At 45.1% G+C, this 23341-nt stretch overlaps 1 protein-coding gene across 1 annotated transcript in view; it reads right to left on the bottom strand.

Moving 5' to 3' along the window:
• Mypn (myopalladin) overlaps positions 1–23341 on the bottom strand; it is a 78453-nt gene that overhangs the window by 47432 nt on the left and 7680 nt on the right. Inside the window, exon 2 of the mRNA XM_005360442.2 lies at positions 19414–20313. Within this exon, the coding sequence (XP_005360499.1) occupies positions 19414–20312 (899 nt within the window). The 5' untranslated portion in view covers position 20313. The remainder of the gene's footprint in view (positions 1–19413; positions 20314–23341) is intronic.

Here is a 23341-nt window from a genome sequence, read left to right on the forward strand (position 1 = left end):
TCTCTCTCTGTCTCTCTCTCTCTCACCCCTCAGCATCAGGCATTGGCCCTGAGCCCTTCTCTACCATGGATTCTTTTTGTCTATTTTTTAACTGATAAGGAGCTCTTATTATATTAGTAAACATTATTACATGGGGCAGCATTTCTGCCACAGCATGTGTGTGGCAGCCAGAGGGCAACTTGCGGAGTCAGTTCTCTCTGACACTAGGTAGGTTCCAGGGGATTAAGATCAGGTCGTGAACTGGGATTGGTACGTGAAACAAACAAACAAACAAACTCAGGATGTCAGGTTTGGTGGCAGGTGCCTTTACCAGCTGAGTCATCTTCCTGTACGCCCCAGAGATAAGATCTTACTAGGTACCCCAGGTTGGCCTAAAACTTGTTCTGTAGCCCAGGCTGACTTTAGGCTTTTGGTCCTACCTCAGCCTCCCGAGTGCTGGGATTACAGATATGTACTCCCACAACCGGTTCTACTGTGGGACTTTTGTGATCCCTAATATTTGCCCCAGATCTTCACAAAAATAAGTCTCGCTAAGTAAGAGGACTGCATCAATGTCACCTTCTGGGAGAGGCTTCCCAGACCCTTTCCCAGTGTGGCCTCTTTACTCACTGCATCCTGCTAACCCAGGCATTCGTCACTTTGTGTAGCTGTGACCAGAATATGTTAGATAACAGCATAAAGGAGGAAGGGTTTATCTTGGCTCACAGTTTCAGGGGGCTTAGTCCTTGGTTACTTGAACCCATGCACTTGGGCTGAACATTCTGGCAGCAGGAACATGAGTCAGAAGAGGCCTTTCAGTTCATGGCAGACAGGAAGCAGAGAGAGCAAGGCCAGGAGTTAGCATCAGGTGTCACCTTCTAACCCCCCCCCCCAAACAACCTACTCTCTCCAACTGGACCTACTTCTGAAAGTTTCTAACTTTCAGCATGGGGAGCTGGATGACAATACATAAGCCCATGGGGGACTTTTACATCCAAACCACAGCACCTTCATTTGTCATTCTCCCAGAATTCCCTACCATTTGAGATTTTATAAACACTGCCACTGTTTGTCCTCCCTCCGCACATTAAAGCCCACCACGATCCCATCACTTCCAGCAGCGCCCTGGTGCAATGGTAGGTATTCGGAAAATTAATTAATTAATTGTTGGAAATTAAATTAAGTGTTGATAGACTTCTTGAGCCACCAGATGATGGGAGACCTTCCTAGTTAATGGTTTGTGAGTATTTGTTGGTCTTGGCAGATTCCCTGCCTGTCTCTAAGCAGTAGACATGGGACCTGCAGCTGCCCAGACAGGTTCCTGAAGCTCCCAGAACTAACCCAGACTATAGGGAGTGGCTGTGAACGAATCAGAAAGAGGTAGAAATACTGGGCTTTCAATTAAATACTGCACATTGAGCACATGTGTCGTGTATCACCCATAAAATGAAACAAAAAGGATTTTTTTTTCCAGTTCGGGAGTGCTGGAACAGAGTCTCTTGTAGCCAAGGCCGGTTTCAAAACTTGATGCGTGGACAAGGATGACCTTGAGTTCCCCATCCTCCTGAATGCTGAGGTCACAGGATAAAAGAGTTTTTAAAGGCACAAAGCTACAATATATATATATGAATGAGAAGGAACAGGGGAGCAGACAGCAGCCTTCTGGCGCCGTGGGAAGACAGACAGCACCTACAGAAGCAGGCCAGTCCAGAGTTGCAAACCAAGCAACTTCCATGGGGATGTCTGTGAAAGACATGTCGATACAGCCAAACCCCAGAAACCTGGGCCCTGCAGACAGGACATTGCTGACAACAGGGGAGAGGAGGTGGGGTGTAAAACAGGGGGAAAGGTCACACACGTGGAAAACGAGTCTCCTCCCCAGGTCACTGCCCCTCAGCTGAGCAGCCAGCCCTGGCAGCAGGGTGAGCAAGCAGCAGACCCAGAAGGGAGCGAGAGACAGTGGGGGGGGGAGGGCTTCAGGAGGGATTTCTCTAGGGGAAAATGAAGGAAAGGGCTTAGCGGAATAGACCAGGCTGTCATGAAATTTCTCAGACTGAATTGAGACAAATTTATTTCACATTCAAGCAAGAAGGGACAAAATCACCACCACTGAGAGCTGGGTCAACAGTGAATTAGGAGAAAACGAAGAGTCTCGACTTGTGAAGGACAAGAAGGTGGACCCGAGGATGCCGGGAACGCAGGGGTGGGAACCATATTTGCTTTGGGATGCACAGACTTTGTGGGCTAGGGTTTTCCCAGAGATATACAACAACTACTAGTATGGCATTTATTATATTAGGTCTCCTCTTCCTTAGGTATTTACCTTTTTATTACATGGATTTATTTTTGTCTGTGCACCATGGCCTGTGTGGAGGTCAGAGGACAACTTGTAGGATTGGTTCTTTTCTTCCATCATGTGGGGATAAAATTTGATCCTCAGGCTTTGTAGCAAGAACCCTTATGCTAGCTAAGCCCTCTTGCCCCCCCCACCTTATTTATGTATTTGTTTGCTTATTTATTTGGGTTTCTGAGATGGAGTTTCTCTGTGTAACAGCCCTGGCTGTCCTAGAACTCACTTTATAGACCAGGCTGGCCTTGAACTCATAGGGATCCACCTGACTCTGCTTCCCGAGTGCTGGGATTAAAGGCATATACCACCACCACCTGTAATTCTTTTTTTTTTTTTTAACACAGGGTCTCACTGTATTCCCAGCAAGCCTGTAATGTACTGTGTAGACTAGGATGTCTTCAAACTCAGAGACCCACCTGACTCTGCTTCCCAAGGATCAAGTTAAAGATATGTGCCACCACACTGAGGCTTTAAATTCTATTTGTTTATTTATTTTGGGTTTTCAAGACAGAGTTTTCTCTGTAACAGTCTTGGCGGTCCTGGAACTCACTCTGTTGACCAGGCTGGCCTAGAACTCGTAGAGACCTGCCTGCCTCTGCCTCCAAAATGCTGGGAATAAAGGTATGTGGCTAAAATTCATTTGTTTATTTATTTATTTGTTTATTTTGGGGGTGGTTTCGAGACAAGGTTTCTCTGTAGCTTTGGAGCCTATCTTGGAACTAGCTCTTGTAGACCAGGCTGGCCTAGAACTCACAGATATCCTCCTGCCTCTGCCTCCCGAGTGCTGGTATTAAAGCTGTGCAACGCCACCCACCGCCTGGCCCTAAAAAATTTATTTTTAAGTTAGCAACCAGAGTCAGGGGTTTCACTGGGACTTCTTCACACACAATGTGACACCATACTTTATCCTGCTATGTTCTCCTTCCACCATGGCACCCCCATCTCCCTCTGTAGCTCCCTTTCCTCTCCCTGACAGATGCCTCCCCACCCCTGCTTTCACGCCACATCTGTTCAGTTAGCTTCTGTTCCCCCAACCCTAAAGATGTAACCCTCCCTGCTCATGTCATCTAGATGCAATTTAAAGTCCATGGGAAGGTCTGGGGTCATAGTTCAGTAGCCAGGTGACTGCCTACCACATATGAGACCTTGAGTTTAGCCCCAAACACCATGACCTCAAAGAGAAAAAGGTCTAGGACAATACGCATTCATCATAGGCAACCAATAAATAAAATACACAGTTTTATATAGGGGACCTGAACATCATAGATGTTGGTATCCACAGGGTGCTGGAGCCAATTCCCTGATAACAGTGGGGTGCTGTGTAAACCATGGAAAACTCTTCTACCCCATAAGGCTGGAGTGAAGGACAATTTCCCAGGAATAAGGAACTAAACACTAAATACTTTCTGATATAACAATGTGACACTATGACGAGGCAACGTTAAAAGAAAAGGAAGGGCGCTGGCTTACGGTAGGGATGCTAAGCGGCTGCCAACAGACAAGGAAGCCAGCAGAAAACAGCTTACTCTGCATACTGAGCAATGCCATCGTAAGCACTTCGCTGAACCAACGTCTCTCACTTTCGGTGAGAACAAAAGTGAGATCATCCGCCCTTTGTTTCCACGTTTACACTGATGAGACAAAAGCCACAGTAAGTGAAGGGAGCTCAGAGTGCTTAGGCCACATGAATTGAGCATGTCAGAGCCGACTGTGGTGCTGGGCCCACCATACCCACAAAGAACAGACTTTGACAAAGCAACAAAAGTCATTGCTTTTTATCAGCTCTCCCCACCACCACCTCTTTGGAGGCAGGGTCTCACTATATATAGCCTGGGCTGGCCTTGAACTCACTATGTAGACCAGGTTACCCTCTGCCTCCCAGGTGCTGGAGCGAAAGGTGTGTACCACTGTATCCAGGAGCTTTTTATTAAGCCTTAACCTTGAGTCCATGTTTTTAATATCCTGAGTGGTTGACAGGGATGTGGTCTAGGGCATTTCTGCTGCATGTCAGAAGGTCCTTGTGCTGTGCTTGAATTGAAGGTTAAACTGTTTCATGCATGGAGTGGGATTTTAGCTTGGAAGGATGACTGATAGACAGGTTATGGATACTCAGATGTGGGCATTCCACTTGCATTTTCTTTTTTTTCTTTTTGGTTTTTCAAGACAGGGTTTCTCTGTAGCTTTTGGAGCCTGTCCTAGAACTAGCTCTTTTTTTTTGTTTGTTTGTTTGGTTTTTTTTTGGTTTTTCGAGACAGGGTTTCTCTGTGGCTTTGGAGCCTGTCCTGGAACTAGCTCTGTAGACCAGGCTGGTCTCGAACTCACAGAGATCCGCCTGCCTCTGCCTCCCGAGTGCTGGGATTAAAGGCGTGCGCCACCATCGCCCGGCTAGAACTAGCTCTTGTAGTCCAGGCTGGCCTTGAACTCACAGAGATCCGCCTGCCTCTGCTTCCCGAGTGCTTGGATTAAAGGTGAATGCCACCACCATCTGTGGGCACTTTCTCACAAATGAAAGGAAGCAAGCTTGTCATCTCAAGTAAAACAACAGCATTTGTTGTTAATGGATTACAAAAAAAATGTGTCTTCCAGGAGAATTTAGAAAACTTTTGTGTCTCCCACAGTGAGTTTAGCTTTCTTACTATCTTAAAGTTTTTTTTAATCTTTAATGAAATCATGATTTAACAAGTGAATTCTGCTCTTTTTAATACCAGATGTGAAATATGTTACTTTTTGGAGATCTGTATTCATTTTCCAAAGGACAGATAGAAGATATTGTCCCTGAGGAGTTCAAAATGGCTCACTGGGTTTTCTGGGTTTTAACACAATAGAGTGCAAAAGTTCTTTGGTAGGGTTCAGGTTTCCCACTGCTGCTAACCTTTGCCTGAAAAGTCTGCGAAACCCTTGCTTCCGGCTCCCTATCAGTAGGAGATTCGGTGACTTCAGCCGAGAGTCTTCCTTTACGCTAGATACCAAAGACAGTTGTGAAACATGTGCAACAGGGCTGGGAAGATGGCTTGGCTGTTAAAGAGTCTGTTGTGCAAACACGAGGACCTGAGTTTAGATCCCCATCACCGGCGCCCACAATCCTGGTACTGGGAAGTAGAGACAGGTCAATCCCTGGAGCTCACTAGCCAGCCAGCCTAGCTAAATCTGTGAGTTCCAGGTCCAGTGAGAGATTCTGTCTCAGAAAATAAGGTGGAGAATCGAGTGAGGAAAACAGCAAGTGTCAACCTTTGGCCTCCACACGCATGCTCTCACACACGTGTGTACCTGCACACTCCACACACATACATATGTATTACGCATACGTAGCATACAAACACAAACTAAAGTCATGCCACTCTACTAGCCTGGAAGACAGTTATTCTTCATCAAATTATTTGGAGGGACATATTTATTATTGTTATTTTAAAATGAATATTTGAAACATTCTGTAGTTTTAATTTCTAACATGAGATGTAATTATTACCCATGCAAACAAAATTTCCAGGCTGGAGACCATAGCTCGGTGACAGAGTGCTTGTTTAGCATGTTTGATAACCCAAGCTCAATTCCTGCACAGGAAGGGGAGAGGGACGGGGAGGGGAAGGGGAGGAGGAAAAGAGGAGGAAGGAGGGGGAGGAGACAATGAAACCCCTTCTTTTGGACTTCAGTGATCTTTAAGATTATAAAGGGCAACTAAGAACAATCAAATTGAGAAGCACTAAATACCCTGTGAGAAACTTAGAGGGGATAAACAGGAAAGGGGAAGGAGAATTGAAAGCAGTCTGTGCTAGAATATTTGCATATCTGTTTTGGAGGTAATTTGTCACTGTATGACTCTGGTTAGCATGGAACTCAATTTGTAAACAAGCTGACCTCAAACTCAAAGACAACCGTCTGCCTCTGCCTCTGGAGTGTTGGCATCAAGGGGTTTGCCACCACAGCCTGACCAGTATTTCAACTTTTATGTTTAAATTTTATGTGTATTGGTGCTTTGGTTGCATGTATGCCTGTGTACCATGTGAGTGCCTGGTACTCACCGGAGGGTGATGGATCCCCTGAAACGGGAGTTACAGAGAGTTGTGAGCTGCTAAGTGAGTGCTGGGAATTTAGCCCAGGTCTTCTAGAAGAGTTATAGTGCTCTGAGCTGCTTAGCTGTCTCTCTAGTGTCTGCATTTGAATTTGTTTTGAGGGTTTTTTTTTTTTAATTTCTAAAACAAGTATAAGTAGTTGTTTTAAAATAAATAAATGCCTTCCTTTATATAAACAATATAGGATTGTCCAATCCTTTAGGTAAGATTTCTCCTCCTTACCAAAGGAGAGTGGAGTCATGTCTAATTCAGTAGCCAGAGGGAGCTAACAGGGGTGGATTCAAATGCCTGAGCCCTTTGTCAGAAGTATTTGTCACCCTTACTCAACCAGGGTGGCCTCCACCAGGGCCAAAGGCCAGTCCATCTATGTCCAACCTGAACACTGAGATCCACTCAGAAACCAGAGTGCTCCGGCTGCCTTCTGAAAGGCTGATAACCGAGTGCTCAGGCTGCCTTCTGGAAGGCTGATAACCTCCGCAGCCACCCTGAGACTCGGGAGAGACTCCCAGTTACCTACGTCAGCGAATGCTTTCGTAGAGACGCTCTTACTGACTCCGGGTTTCCAGAAGGCCAATCCTTAGGACGCTCACAGAATGGCAGGAGGTGGCCCAGCGTGATTCATGACTCAGAAGAAATGAGTCACTGGGTTGGGGAAACAGGGCAGATCCAAACCTCCCTCTACATAATGGAGTCACCTGCCAGCCTGCTGATTTGGCCAGCTATCAAGCCAGGGAAGGAAGACACTCAAGAAATATGCTTTCCATATTTAACTAGTCTCCTCTCTCTCTCTCTCTCTCTCTCTCTCTCTCTCTCTCTCTCTCTCTCTCTTTCTCTCTCTCTCTCTCTCGTCTGTGATTACTGAGTACCATCTATTAGATTACTAGTGCAGCTAAAGCATGGCTTGGGTAAATATTGTGACGTGCCATTTTAGCACGTTAACAAGTTCTAAGTATAATTTGAGAGTGCCGTTCTGACTCACCAGCAATAGCGCTTGTTAAGGAGTGATTGCTCAGAGTCCTCTTTTAACCTCGCCCCAGTCCTTCCAAAGTCCCCATCTCACCTTCTATTATTTTGTTAGCCTGCTCCTTTTCCTTCCTAGAACCTACACAGGATCTATAATTACGTATTTATTTGGAGGTTGATGTGCTTAACATCTCTTTCCTTAATGGAAAACCACAAGAGCTATCAAGGACTAGAAGCTATGTTTATCTTAAAACAGTTTATGTTCTCCCTTTGAAACTGTATGTATGTAGCTGGGCGGTGGTGATGCTCACCTGTAAGGCCAGCACTTGGGAGGCAGAGGCAGACAGATCTCTGTGAGTTTGAGGCCAGCCTGGTCTACAGAGCGAGTTCCAGGACAGATTTCAAAACTACAGAGAAAGCCGGGCGATGGTGGCGCACGCCTTTAATCCCAGCACTCGGGAGGCAGAGGCTGGCGGATCTCTGTGAGTTTGAGACCAGCCTGGTCTACAGAGCTAGTTCCAGGACAGGCTCCAAAGCTGCAGAGAAACCCTGTCTCGAAAAAACAAACAAACAAACAAACAAAAAACTACAGAGAAATCCTGTCTCGAAAAACAAAACAAAACAAAACAAAACAAAAACCCGTCTAAGTGCATGCGTGTGCATGCATGCACGTGTGTGAAAGTCGGGGGACAAGCCCTTGGGTCTCACTCATGGGAAGACAGGCTTTCCCGTCAGCCTGGAGTTCACCAGTTAGGCCAGACTAGCTGGTCAGTGAATCTTGGGGATACCATGTCTCCCCACTGTCTCAGCCCCGCCAAGCCTGGCATTTTTATGTTCTCATGTTGGCACGGCGAACACCATGCTCGCTAAACTGTCTTCCCAGCCTTGTGCTTGATTTTGTGACTTAATGTTTACTGTTTACTCCTAAATTTACAAGTTAAATCTCCCTTATCCACTGACTATAGGGCTTTCACTCTTGGCAAGCAGTGTGTCTGTGGTAGGATAGACCAGGCTTTAAGGTTATTTAAAATGTGTGAGTTTTGCGGGTGCATGTGTGCTGAGTGCTCAAGGGGCAGAGACAGTCAGCTCTGAGCTCTGAGTTCGAGGCAAGCCTGATCTACAGAGTGAGTTCCAGGACATCCAGGGCTACACAGAGAAATCAGAGAAATACTGTCTCAAAAAAAAAAAAAAAGTGTGAATTCTTCTGAGCGAATTCTCCCAGGTGGGAGATAGTTGGTGACTAAAGAGAAGCCCAAATAAGCAGGTGTCTCCTATGAAGACACTGAGCCCGGCCATTCCCACTTAGCTAAATTTACATAGCATAAAGGAGAATAAAAACAAGAAAAGTAATTTCAGAGCCTGGGATGACCTTGGATTTGCAATTCTCAGTTCTCTGTCCCCCCCCCCCCCAAATGCTGGGATTACGATGAACCTAACCACAGCTGGTTCCAGTATTTTTTATTGCGACAGGGTTTCTATATCTCAGATTGGCCTCTAACTCCCTACAGAGCTGAGGGTGACCTTGAGCTTCTGACCCTTCTGCCTCCACCTCTGGAGTTTATCTACTGTTGGGGACCCAAGCCAGGGAAACACTCTACCAGCTGAATTTCATGTTTTATGAAAAATCGTATGTTTTAAAGACTAAGTTACTTTGGTCAGGGCTCATTTGCCCAAAACTTTAATTCCTTCTTTCTAGAAACTTTCTTTCCTTCAACCCATTGCCTTTATGACTAAATTACTACACAATTTGCTTCTTTCTTAAAGTTATCGCTTATTAGCTGCTCTCCTTCACTGAATGCAGTATCTCAGTCCTTTCCTTGAAGGCCTCCCGTGTCCCTGAAACTTTTCCTGATACATACAGTGAGTGCCTTGAATTGTTATTGAATGAACAGACAGATTTTCAGGTTTAGTTGTTATCAGTCTGGCGTATTGAAATCTTTCTGTGTTACATGGTTTTTTGTTTTTGTTTTTGGTTTTTCGAGGCAGGGTTTCTCTGTGTAACAACAGCTCTGGCTGTTCTGGAACTCGCTTTGTAGACCAGGCTGACCTCGAACTCACAGAGATCCGTCTGCCTCTGCCTCCCAAGTGCTGGGATTAAAGGCATGCACCACCACTGTCCAGCCTCTGTGTTACTTGTTTTAAAATGTCGTTTATTCCTTCATTTCGTCTGCTATGTTGGGGGAGGGAGGCTGAGGAGAGGAAAGGGAGGCTGCCCGTGTGCTTACACGTTTGCACAGGTGGAGGACAAAGGTCAAATATTGAGAGTCTTCCTCAGTTACTCTCTACCTACGTGTCAGGGTTTCTCTGTAACTTTGGGATTACCTACATATTTATTTGTTTATTTATTCAGGATAGGGTTTCCCATTGGCCTGAAGCTCGCAGATTTGATTTGGTGGTCTGACTGGCTGTCTGGCAAGCACCGTTACAAGCACAGAAGACAAAGGTCACCTTGTCCCACCTTGTCCCACCTCCCCAATCCTCGGACCACAACGCACTGCCACACCTAGGTTGTTACGCTGAGGAGCCAAAGTCAGCCCTCAGGTTTATGCAACAATCATGTCACCAAATGAGCCGTCCCTGGACCGTGCTAGGTTACATCTAAAATGAACTTTTCTGTTTGCTCCCCAGTGTGTGTGTGTGTGTGTGTGTGTGTGTGTGTAGGAGGGCGGGGTGCTGCCTCTAACTTGATTCGCCTGAGCTGTTTGAAACCCTGGCCTGCTCAGGACTCGGCTCTGATTACAGGAGACAATAGTTTCTGGTGATCGCTAGGGAGAGGCAGTTGAGATTTGAGATAGGCAGACACTGTGTACCAGAAGTGCCTCAATCCTCCTGGCTATTGTTAGCTATCTGGGCCACTGCCCGGCCCCTCAAGAGCACACTCGCCGCTTTGCTTTGGCTCCTGTATTCAGGGCTGTGCTTGGTGCTCAGCCCAGGCAGAGAGAGTGGGAAGCCCTGACCCCCACAGATACTCTGAATGTCATTCCCAGGTTAATGGTGCTGACTGCCAGGGTCCTCTCCTAGTTTTTGGATCTTTCCCCTCTGTGTCTGCAGAATGCCCAGAAGAGATCCTAGTACCCAGGCCATCTTTTCTATGATTTGGATATGATGTTTCCTTGTCAGTCAGGGTCCATGTGAACTTTAGGTTTCCACGGGACCCTTCCAAGGCCTTATTACCGCATATTCAGGAGGTTGCACTATTATCTGAAGGAGGAAATGTTATCCGCAGTTTGTATATATACACGCCAAGACTCACAAAGCTGGCATCTGTCTTCTAAAGGGATTTCTACATAAAGCCACCATGCTGGTCAACAGGAAAGCAAGGAACGACAGGACAGAAGCAGAAAGAAAGACTATGTGAACAAAACCATAGCTAAACGTTCATCCATTCAGCAGTTGTGGAACAAGGGGAGTTTCCCCAGTGAAAACGTTTTGTGAATTCAGCAAGGTTGTGAAAGTCAATGGTATTTCTCCACTTGACAAACACAGCATGTCATTTTTTAAAAATGATACCATTTATAGTTTCATTAAAAGAAATACCTCTGAATAAGGGTAACCTAAGGTCTGGTAAGACCTACAGGAATGATTTTAAATCTTTGCTGAGATAACTACACGGGCCGGAGAGGCAGCTCTGTGGAGTGAGTGTGTTACAGGCGGCTTAGATTCCATTTGCAGTAACACACTCTGTCCGGTAATCCTAGGACTCCAGATAGGAGAAGGACAGCCCTGGGGGAGGAGCACAGGAGAAGGCCAGACTGGGAGCTCCCAAACAGTGGGAACAGCAAAAGTCTGTTTCCAAAAAAAAAAATCTAAAACCCAAATCAAACCAAACAGATTTATTAAAGGATACCTAAGGGAATGGAAAAATACACCACACTTTTGACATTCCATGTTTTTGACATTAAGGCCCTCTTTTCTGAGACAGGGTTTAACTAAATAGTCCAGGCTTACCTGGAATGACAGGGTAGCTCAGGCGGATCTTGAACTCAGGATCCTTCGGCTTCACCCTCCCAAGTAGTTGGGATGATAGTCCTGCTCCCCCAAGTTCAGCTAATGTCCAGACTATTTACAAAATCTCACAAAAAGAAAGGACTGGCCGGGCGGTGGTGGTGCACGCTTTTAATCCTAGCACCTAGGAGGCAGAGGCAGGTGGGTCTTAGTGAGTTCGAGGCCAACCTGGTCTACAAAAATGAGTTCCAGGCCAACCAGGACTGTTACTCAGAGGAACACCCCCCCAAAAAAGAAAAGAAAAGACTAAGCAATTCAATAGAAAAATAAGAACATGTAGGGCCTGCAAGATAGCTATGGGGTAAAAGTACTTGCTGCCATGTCTGGTGGCCTGGGTTCTATCCCGGGAACCCACGTGGTGGAAGGAGTGAACTGGAAGTTACCCTCCAAACTCCATATTCACACGTGGCACACGTATACACCAAATAAAGTCTAACTATGAATGACTAGCACGAGACCCCACTTCATGCCTGTTATAATGGCTAAGCTGGTAATGCCGATATTGGCGGCCATGGAGAATAGCCAAAATCCTTATTATATTGGTGAGATCATAAATCAGAACAATTTATCAGGAAAATGACATGCCACTATTATGAAGCTGAAGTTAGGCGCACACTGCCTACAATTCCAATCCCTGCCCACGTTAACGTAAGAGGTAAGACTCACTCACCGGGACAGAGTGAACGTGTATACCGTTAACTCATGTGGGAAAAAGCGCTGAAGCAAATCGGATGTACGCGGGCAATGCAGCAATCTGGGCACAGGGTAATACCCTACACAGCAATGAAAGTGAGCCCGTAGAGCCGTATATACTTAAGGAAGCCAAGTCACGCAACCGAAGAATATCGACGTTCTTGTTACGCTCATCTAAAATTTTTACACAGCAGACTTACTAGATGCTTGATTTTTAAAAAGTTAGTATTTATACGTTACGCGTGTGTGTGCGCCATACTGTGCGTGTGGAGGTGGAAGGATGAACTGCCGAGTTAGTTTTCTGCCTCAGCCTTGCTGTTCACCTCAAGGGCTTTGCATTTTCTGTTCCCTCACCCGATGACACTTTTCTTCACACTCTACTTGGGCTAACTCCTAGTCATTCTTTAGACATCAGCTCAATGTCTCCAACTGATCATTAGGCTTGTCCCCTAATTATAAAATTCATCACTATTAAAATTATGTATCATTTATAGTTTTTAATGACCTGATCCCTACTAGGCTCTCAGCTTTCTGAAGGCGGAGATTTGTGAGTCTTGCTTGATTTAACCTTAGACACAAGACACATGAATGGATGAATGTGGAGTGAATGTGGATTTCCCAAAAGTCCTGAAATGACAGAGTATGAATCCCTTCTGTATTATTTAAAAGATTGAAGAAACAGTCCTGAAATGACAGAGTATGAATCCCTTCTGTATTATTTAAAAGATTGAAGAAACAGTCCTGAAATGACAGAGTATGAATCCCTTCTGTATTATTTAAAAGATTGAAGAAACAGTCCTGAAATGACAGAGTATGAATCCCTTCTGTATTATTTAAGACATCCTTTCTTGCCTAGCAGTGGTGACACACCTTTAATCCCAGCACTTGGGATGCAGAAGCAAGCAGATCTTTATAAATTCAAAGCCAGCCTGGTCTACAAAGCTAGTTCCAGGACAGCCAGGGCCACTAAGAAACCCTGCCTTGATATAGCTTACCTTCCTTCACCCATCATCAAAAGAAGATACCCTTTATTTATTTTATTTTAATTTTAGACATCATGTAGCCCAGGATGACCTCTAACTTGCTAAGTAGTCAAGGAGGACCTCAAACTACTGACCCTCCAGCCTCTGCCTCCCCAGTGCTGGGACTACAGGCATGAGCCACCATGGCTGCGCAATATCCTTTCTTCTGTTTTAAAACAACGATCTCATTTCCTTTCTACCTCCTTGGCAAGCTACTTTCAGGCAATAAGGAAACCGAACAACCATAGGAGGCAGTGATCACTATGAAAGGGTAAATGTGCGCTTAGAAGTTTGTGTACAACAAGTTTGTGCGGTGGTGGTGCACGCCTTTAATCCCAGCGCTTGGGAGGCAGAGGCAGATGGATCTCTGTGAGTTCTAGGTCAGCCTGATCTATAAAACTGGTTTCAAGACAGTTAGGGCTGTTACTCAGAGAAATCTTGTCTCAAAAAAACAAAACAAAACCAAAAAAAAAAACCCAAAAAAGAAAAAGGCGGTTTGTGTACGAGCAAACCCAGAGTGACCCAGCAGACTCTGTACATTCCCGAGCAGAGTATGGAGTCAGGACACAGAGGGCAGCAGGGCCATTTGCTATGAATTCCTGCAGATTCATGTGCGGCTACCACACCCCTAGATTTCATTGACTAAGTCCCCAAATGAAGCTTTAACAGGCTGTGCAGAAATGCTACGTTCAGCGAGATAGGATCTAGCTTCTACTCAGAGACCTCAACGTAATTAACTTGGAAACCCAGAATACGAGCACGAATGTGTTTTCTGCTCGCTAAAGTTGCATGAATGTGTGTAAAATACCAGTTACACAGAGGAGCCCGGGGACAGCTGCCCAGATCACTCATCTTCTTCCTGACCATGATACTCCTATTTTACAAGATGAAATGACTCATTATTTTACTCATTTTTTTTTTTTTTGAGACAAAGTCTTAGGCTGCCCTGGAACTCATTGTTTTGATCAGAATGCTGAGCATTTGATCCTTCTCGTCTCTTCCGCCTAAATTCTAGGATTACAGGTCTGCATCACCCATGCCTGGTTTATGCTAGGCTCTGGATTGAATCTGGGGCCTTACACGAGCCCCACGTTAGACGAGCGCTCTACCAGCCGAGGTACGTCCCCAGCTCATCTGTGATGTATTGCTATGGGTTAGCAGGCTTCAGGTGCTCCCTGTTCAACTCTTTAAGACTAACTATATTGATTTTATCTTAAAAATGTGTGTGTGTGTGTGTGAGAGAGAGAGAGAGAGAGAGAGAGAGAGAGAGAGAGAGAGAGAGAGAGAGAGAGAGAGTGTGTTTGGGGGAAATTCTTTTTTTCTTTGGAAGTAAAGTTGAAGAGACTATTTTCCATTCTAGCACTGGATTGAGTCAGAAGCTGCTCTTCACTGTCACTGTGTGACCAGTCCCTTGGTAAACACTAGGGAAACACAAACACTCCCTCTGTCCTTTTAGGCTAGATCAACTTAGCTCTATAGAAGGCACAGGGATGCTAAGGCAGACTTTTCCCAGTGTCCAGGCTAACTCTTTGGATGTTCTAATTCCTTTGAGACAGGGTCTTGGGTTGTCTTTGATTCACGTGTAGCTAAGGATGACCTTCAATTCCCCATCCTCCTGCCTCCACCACTCCTGACTCTACTTGCATTTCTGACTGAGGACTGTGTTCTTTTCGGACCATCAGACTCAACGCCCGTCAGCATCCTCTAAAAACCTGCTGTTTCTTCTGCTAGGTTAGTCCTGACCCATGATGCCTTTTGTTTTGTTTTGTTTCCCAGGTACCCAGCTTCAAACTTGTGGGATAATTGTGTGTGTGTGTGTGTGTGTGTGTGTGTGTGTGTGTGCATGCGTGTGCGTGTGCACGCTCCTGTGTGTGCAGGTAATCATCCACATGCTTGTGGAGGTCAGAGGTTGACATCAGGCGTCTTTCCTCAGTTATTGTCTATCTCTTTCCTTCCAACTTATTCTTTGAGGATTTCATACAATGTGGTTGGGTTCCCTTCACACCCCTTCCAGACCACCTTCCCTGCCGTATCTTCCTCCCCACTTGGTGTCCTCTTTTCACCCCTCCCTGAGTCCAACCAGTGCCACACGGGTGTAGAGCCACTCACTGGGGCATAAGCATCCTTCTATCCACCAGGGAGCCCCCAGCACAACATCGCCCAGCATTTTCAAACAGAATAGTTCCTGAACTCCTCCCTCCCGTCTAGTCAGGCATGGAGTCCAGCCTCCTCCAAACACTGGTCTCTGCCGTCCTTTCTCCTTCTCTTGGCATGCACCCTGAGGCCTGGGACACCGTCCACGACTTCCCCAGAGGACTCAGCACTCCACCCTTTCCTGACCTAACCCAGCCTTCCAGAAGCTTCCTCCGGAAACGCCCCCTTTCACCTGGCTCACACAACCTTAGACGGTTGACAGTCTGTTCTGGACTTTGCTTTCCAGGCACTTCAAGATCACCTGACTCTGTTCTCCTTTCTGGTTAGGTCGGTCTCCTCCCTGTCCATGAAAATATTACAGGGCCTGCATCTGTACACAGATTCATCTTTTCCATCCACCTCTTTGGTGGGGCCTCTGCCCTCCGTGTTCCGCCAGACAAGGGCTTGTGATTCCTCGAGAGCACTTGATTTTTCTACCCTGCTCCTACTCCAGGGTCCAGTGCTTGCTTTATCCTGTACTCCGGGAATAGCAATGTCTCCTTTGGAGCTGCGACTGCATCCTATACTCCTTTTAAATTTTTTTATTTTTGAAAGCAGGGTCTCACGGAGCCTAGCCCAGCCTCGCGTTTGCCTAGGATGACCTTGAACTTCTGACCCTCCTGCCTCTACCTTCCAAGTGCTAATTACAGGCCTGTGTCACCACAACTGGTTTTATGTGGGGCTGGGGACCAAACTCAGGCGTCCCCAGCCCTACTCTTTGTATACCCCTTATTATACGAGCTGCCGCGTTCTGATTACACGTCTGATTTCTGTGCTAGATTATGAGTTGCCCTCTCAGAATGGTTTAAATGTGGTTTTAAAACAAGGTCACTAACCTTCAACAGCTCCCTGCTTTGAACTCTTGGGGAACAACTTTAGTGACTCAACAAGTGTTTGTTGAATAACAAATGAGTCCATTTCTAACTAGCTGCTGTTTGGTCTTCAAAGTTCAAGCAGAATGCCTCTACGTCTCCACAGCCTTCGACTGTCCTATTTCCCAGCCTGAGAACATACGGGTTATTACTACAGACATTAGGATGACTTCTTCAATTGGATCTCAACCTCCTGGAAGGCACAGGGGACACATTTATATCATTTGTATGTGGGCATTGACAATGGTGCCGAGCAAATTAAAAACTGAACAAATATTGCTTTCTAAGTAAAACTGACGGCCAGCCAGGAAAATTGCAGTTTTCTTCGTACAATTTTAGTCTGGAAATTCAGTACAAGTTCATTCAGAAACAAGTATTATGAATTCCTATTAGGTTCCCTGACCTCAGAACTATTGTTGGTATAGACAAGAACTCTATCAGTTAGAGAAATTCTTCCCAGGTAAAATTAGTATTGCTTCATAGAAGCCACATACGTGACTTTCACTTTGTGTGTGAGCATGTGTGTACGGGTGTTCACATATGTGTGAGTTCCTAGTCATGCACGGGGTCAGGCGGAGGTTGAAGCCACCTCAGACATCTCCCTCCATTGCTCTCCACGTTATTTACAGAGGCAAGGTCTCTCCTGAACCTGGAGCTCAACCGTTCCATCTGGTCTGGCTATCACCTGGGAACCTTACACTTACGTGGGTTCTGAGATCTGAACTCCAATCCTCATATTTCCATTTTAAGCCACTGAGCCACCTAGAGAGGTGAGCTTGGAAATGTATAGATCTGTAAATTTTTCTTTTTTGCCTGGCTGATTGACCAGTTTTCGGTGACTGTTGGATCACTTTGATAGGGGGAAAGGGGTACTTTATAATCCTGGTTGAGTTTTTGGGGTGGTGTACTGAATTGGTTCTTGTAGCCAAGATTGTCACCATTGAGGAATGGGAAGCATGACTCCTTGAGAGATTTGGAGTTCTCTCTCTCTCTCTCTCTCTCTCTCTCTCTCTCTCTCTCTCTCTCTCTCTCTCTGGTATGATTTGGTGTTTTTCTTAAAAAATCAATCTGTGCCCCCAAACCAGTGAGTTGGACTGGACCACCCAAAACTGTGTGTGTGCACTGTGCTCTAAGGGCTCATCAGCTTACTTAGGCTGACCAGAAGCCATGACACACGCTGCTGGAATGACAACTCACAAGCTTACTGACCAGAGTCCCAGGCCATGTCATCAGCCACATTTAAAGGAGAAGGTCGGACACCACCATTCCCACTCTTTCTGGTATCTTTGGCCAATTGTCTAGCTCATGATTTAAACGTAACATGAATCTTTTGCATTTCTGGTTTTGCTTGTTTGTTTGTTTTTATGGTGTCCTCTGCCTTATACACTCTCAGATAATGAGAATCAGCATCAACTGCTCACGCCAAGTGCAGGGAACAACACCAGGAGCCAGCTTCACTCTGCACCGTCTCCTCAGGGCTCTCAATGCCCTGCACACTCCGAGGGACTTCTCCGGTAATTAGCTATGAGAAGGTCCCTGAAAGTGAAGTCTTCCCTGCCCACTCTTTATTCATGGGTTCAATATTCCTGAGTGACTAGCAGGGGTCAGAAGCGATGCTTGATGCTCCAGACTTAAAACCATTCAAACCCTGTTTGAAGGTCATTTGGGGTAACCTGATAGTAAACTGTCTTCACTGTGAAGATAATATTGGATATGCTTTAGGTTACCCCTGAAAGCAAAATTTGATATATGAATACGTCTTTGGGTCAGAATACTTTCCATTAGTATGCACATATAAAATACAATTATTCATATTAATATGATAGCTTTATAGTATGACTATTATGAAAGAAAAAGATGAAATACTGTTGACTTAAAGAAAACAAAGGTCATGTCGTAATGACATCATATTCTAGCAGTGAATAGGTGATTAGGGAAGTATAGTAACTCCTCAAGGACTTTGAATACTAGCAAAGCTCCACAAAACAATGCATTTTAGCTGCACCATTCACATGTTACCATATGGAAATAAGAGAGATAGCAAATATCACCTGGGAAGCTAAGGTTGCTTCCAGGTTCCGTGGGACCACAAACATAGAAGGGAAAACTTAAAAGTATAGAATAGCATTAGGACATCAAGTTAGATACAGCATCTGCAGGCCCTGAGGCTTCTGCCTGGGGCCTCCCAGAACAGCTAACTGTGGTAGACACCGCAGAGGTGTCTTTAGGGCCAGGAAGACAGCGCAATGGGTAAAGCGCTTGGCTTGCAAGCATCACAATCAAATCTGGGATCCCCAGAACCCATGTGAAAGCCAGGTGTGGTAGTATCTGTCTGCTCTTCCAGTTGGAGAGATGGGAGGTGAAGGCAGAGAGCTCCCAGAAACTCAAGGACTGGCTAATGCACATGCGCACACACTCACACACACACACACACACGCACACGCACACAGGCACATGCACACACACACAGGCACATGCACACAGGATAAACATTCCCTGTATTCATTACCTATATTAGGGAAAGACTTGAGAATTTAGGGAGAACAGTGTTTTACATACATAGAATGAATTTTTTAAAACTGACCTTACCCGCCGTGTTATTTTATCTCAAAAGCTATCAACCATTATATTATTACCTGCCTCCATTTGTTTTTAATTTTTTGAGACAAGGTCACAAGTGGTCCGAGCTGGCCCTGAACTCACTATAGAACTGAGATTGGCCTAGAACTCTGACCTGACTTCCATCAGCATCCACACATATATACAAAATATATATTCTTTTTTTAAAAAAATCTTAAAAATATATGGCTTTTAGAAGAAAAAAAATTGAGAGAGGGTCTTATTTAGACCAGATGGTCTTGAACTCTCCAGTAGTCAAAGATGGCCTTGGGCGACAGATCCCCTAGCCTTTCCCTCCTGAGTGCTGGAATTCAAGCTTGTACCTGCATATTTGGTTCTCTGTGGTGCTGAGGGAATCCAGGGCTTCCAGCATGCTAGCTAGACAGGAACTCTACCAGCCCAAGAATTTTATTTTCTTGCAATGCCGGGGTGAGTGGTTGAACTTAGGCCCTCACACATCCTGGACATACTCTACCAGCACCAAGCTACAGCCTTAGCCCTAGAACGAGTTGAGTTACTTACGGAGCTAATTTTAGGCTCTGGCCTTTCATCCTAGCTCCTTTCTCAAAGGAAGTATAGGGTTTTCTGGAACAACAATCATGGTAGACGGGTAGAATTGCCAAACACCACTCTCTGGCTGTTTTTACCTTACTTGGGGCGGTGGAATTCCTACCACTATGCAATCCAACTGGACTCGGCTTCCTTCCGGAACTTCTCGGCTCCGTAACTTTTGTGTGAAGCGGGGAGGCTGCCCCAGAGGTTCTTCGTAGTACAGGGACGAAGGTGAAGACCCCGGGGTGCTGTCTCCAGCAGTAGCCTCACCCACAGCCAACTCAGCCTCCCGCCTCTTAGCTTCCCGCTGTTCTATCGCGTGGTTCAGCTCGTTGTCCCTGCTGTCTGCAGGGATAGCGATGGGGACCGATGCTCTTTCCCGCCTCTCTGTCAGATCCGAGAAAGCGGGGCTGTTTTCCTGCAGGACTTTGTTTTGAGATTCCTGTTTGCTCTTGTGGTTTTTGCAGGCCCGAGGTCTGATCCTCTTGGAGCTGTGAGCCTTGAAAAGGGAGGACAGCTCTTCAATGAAGTCGGCGGCCTTGTTTAGGAAGACTTTCTTGGACTGGCTTTCAGAACTGTACTGTGGTCTTTTTGTCTCCGGTGGACTGTCTTTTGAGCTGCCAGGACCTCGAGGGCTATCCTGGCAGAAGGCAGGTTCGAAGCTTGGTTTGGGTGAAAGCTTTGTCTTATCAGAAGACAGACGTTTCCTAGCTTGAGCTTCATCCACTCTCTCCAGAGGGTCGTGGTTGATGGCCAGCCTCGCCAGATTGACACTCTCATCCAGCTCTTCTTGGCTTAGGAAGGCAGACAGATCAGGAAGGTCCTCTTGCCCTCCTCCTTCGGCAGCCCCGGAAGGACTGCCAAAGTGGAAAGGGTTGGAGGAAGGTTCCGCTCGACTCCGCTCGTTGTCCCCGCGATGTCTGGTTTCAGCCAGATAGCTTTCTCTGAGAAGCTGAGAGATGGAAGTAGATGCTTCTATGCTGTCGTCTTGCATGCTGTAACAAAGTGATGGGCATAGCAAAATAAATAAATAAATAAAAATAAAAAAATTCAGACCACTGCCACAGAATAACAAGCCTGTATTTACTATAGCACAGACTTAAATTACGTAAGAAATGCTTAAATCACCTAATGTTGACACTTCCACAAAAGTGACTTAACAATGCTGCCTCATTGTAAAAGGAAATGAAACTCAATGAAGTCTCCCTGAAATTAAAAGTAAAATCCTGCTGGGCCACGGTGGTGGCGCAAGCCTTATTTAATCCCAGCACTTGGGAGGAAGAGGCAGGTGGATTTCTATGAGTTCTGGGCCAGCCTGATTTACGTAGTCAGTTCCAAGACAACCAGTGCTATATAGAGAGACCCTGTCTTAAAAATCCAAAACAAGCCTGGCGATGGTGGCGCATGCCTTTAATCCCAGCACTCGGGAGGCAGAGGCAGGCGGATGTCTGTGAGTTCGAGACCAGCCTGGTCTACAGAGCTAGTTCCAGGACAGGCTCCAAAGCCACGGAGAAACCCTGTCTCGAAAAGCCAAAAAAAAAAAAAAAAAAATCCAAAACAAACAAACAAAGAAACAAACAAAAAATGGCTGGTGATATCTATTTCAGTACTTTCTTTGTATTAAATTCTATAGTACAAGCTATGAGATAACCATAGCAATTTTATACAGTGTCAGGGCTGGGGATGGAACTCAGAGGCAGAACGCTTGCCTAAAATGTGAAAAAAAAAAAAAAAGTCTAACCTAATTTATAAATTTATTTATTTATTCACTTATATATTGTTGTGTAAGGCCTACATGTGCCATGGAGGGTCTTTCTTGCACCATGTAGGCCTAGGAAGCACACTTGGACTGGACTGCAAGCACCGTTCTCCACTGAGCCATCTCGTCGACCTGTCTGAGCCTGGTCTCTGTGGTGATGATGTACACATCTGTTCTGCATCCTTTCCTCATTCTTGCCAATTTTGTTAACTTGAGGATAAGTTGACAACATGGTCCCATTTAATTGCTGAAAATGTAGCCTTGGTATCTACAGCTCATGAAAAGAAATGATGTTTATGTTGTTTGACTAGAGCCAAGCTGTTTAAATTTAGTGTTGTTGCTGGGCTCATTCTGTTCTTGAAAGCTAGGATAATCTGGGCTTCATGTTGTGTCTAAGCTATGGGGAATTTGTATTTATTTTTTTTTGTTTTAGATTTAAAATTAAAAAGAATCATTTGTATGTCTGTGTAGAGTCTGTCCACAAGTGCCAGTGCTCAAGGAGGCCAGAGGCATCAGCTCCCAGTGTGGGCACAGAGGATAAAACTGCACCCTCTGCAAGAGCAGTGTGCTCTTAACGGCTGAGCCATCTCTCCAGCCCCAAGTCTAGGTTTTTAAGAGTGTCTTAAATTAGCCCTGGTTAAGAGAAGACACGAGAGGCAGCAGAATGTAATGCTTGACAGGGGACTTAGCATACTTGAGCGCAGTCTTAGTTTGTAAATTATTAATATATCACCTTTTGAAAATGAATACTTTTAAAAACCTTAGGAAATACACGAGGCTGGAAAGTTGGCTCACTGGTTAAGAGAGTGCTTGTTCTTTCAAAGGACATGGGTTTGAACCCCAGCCCTCACATGGAGGCCCTAAGCATACGTGTGGGTACAGACATACATGCCGGCAAAGCACTCACATGAATAAAATTTTAAAAAATTTTGGAAAAAATAAAGTAAAAAAGAAAGAAAAGAAAATAGTACCGTGTGATTTGTACTGGTGATGTCATGTATTGTTTCAGCCACTGACCAGAGGGATAACAAACTTGTCACTCAGTTCTCCCCCATCCTGAACAGAGGCTACAACCTTCCCATTGACCTTGACTTGCTCAGCATCCCACCCTTTAGCCCCACCCACCCTCATCTGTGGCGACTGACTGAAGACTACTTGCCACTCTCTGCTACTAGGTACTGGCCTTGTCCTGGAAAGATGGGGGTGAAAATAATACCCTAAGATTCACGACAAAGCCTATTTCAGTCTATCCGTCTCTTCTGCCTGGCGCAGTAGTCCCTCACTTACATCACACTGAAGGCTTCCTAGGAACTTCCCTGGCTCCCAAACTTTCACAGTGCTATCCCAGACTAACCTCTCAACTGGCAAAGTAGGCAGTCACCTTGAGAGGGCAGCTAGAGAGGGCTGGAAAGATCGCATGCAGTGAGATGGTTTTATGTGCTCTTGCCAGAGCCTGGGATGGTTCCGACTGGAGTTACTTGTGAAGTCTGTGAAACCATCACCTTAGTCTAGGAAGACGGTCATTATGATACAGATGCTAATATGAAAACTGAAGCTATTTTCAGTAAGATTTAGTTAAGCAAATTATGATATGTTCACTTACTAGAATAGTTTTAAATTTTGTAGAATGATAATATGCAAAACAGGCCATGAAAGCAAAACTAATATGTTAGTTGGAATTTTTTCATTTGTGCATGAACTCTGTGGAAGAACAGATGCGTGAAATAAGGCTCAAAATGCTGTTATTTGAAAACTTATTTAATATCCTGATTATCACCAATAATTCATAAATCAGTTATTGCAATTACCCATTTGTTATCAATGACTTCTTTAGCTCTGTTTGAGTTTCTGAATACGCTGAAGTGTGAGGGTGAAAACTATCACTGCTTAGAAAGTGGATGCCTTTCTGTTTGAGGGATGATATTATTTGTGATGTCATAATGTGACTTTGTCATTGGCTCTGTGTGTTTGCATTGGCTTAGATCTGGAGTTAACAAAGAAATGAGCATTGGCTTTCGAATTAGGGAGATCTGAGTTCAAAATATGGCTTTGTCTCTTAGCAGGAATGTGACTGAGACATCCACGTGATTTCTAGAGTTCATTTCTCTTATCTTCACGTAATCTTTCTTGCTCTCTGAGATTCAAGAAGAACAACATCAAGAAGGCAGAGCCCTTCACACACAGCCTGTGCTTGTGAAGATGCAACTGATATCATTATTTTTATTTATTTATTTATTTATTTATTTTTAGGTTTTTTTTTTTTT

Source organism: Microtus ochrogaster, linkage group LG2, assembly GCF_000317375.1.
Source record: "Microtus ochrogaster isolate Prairie Vole_2 linkage group LG2, MicOch1.0, whole genome shotgun sequence".
Taxonomy (NCBI): domain Eukaryota; kingdom Metazoa; phylum Chordata; class Mammalia; order Rodentia; family Cricetidae; genus Microtus; species Microtus ochrogaster.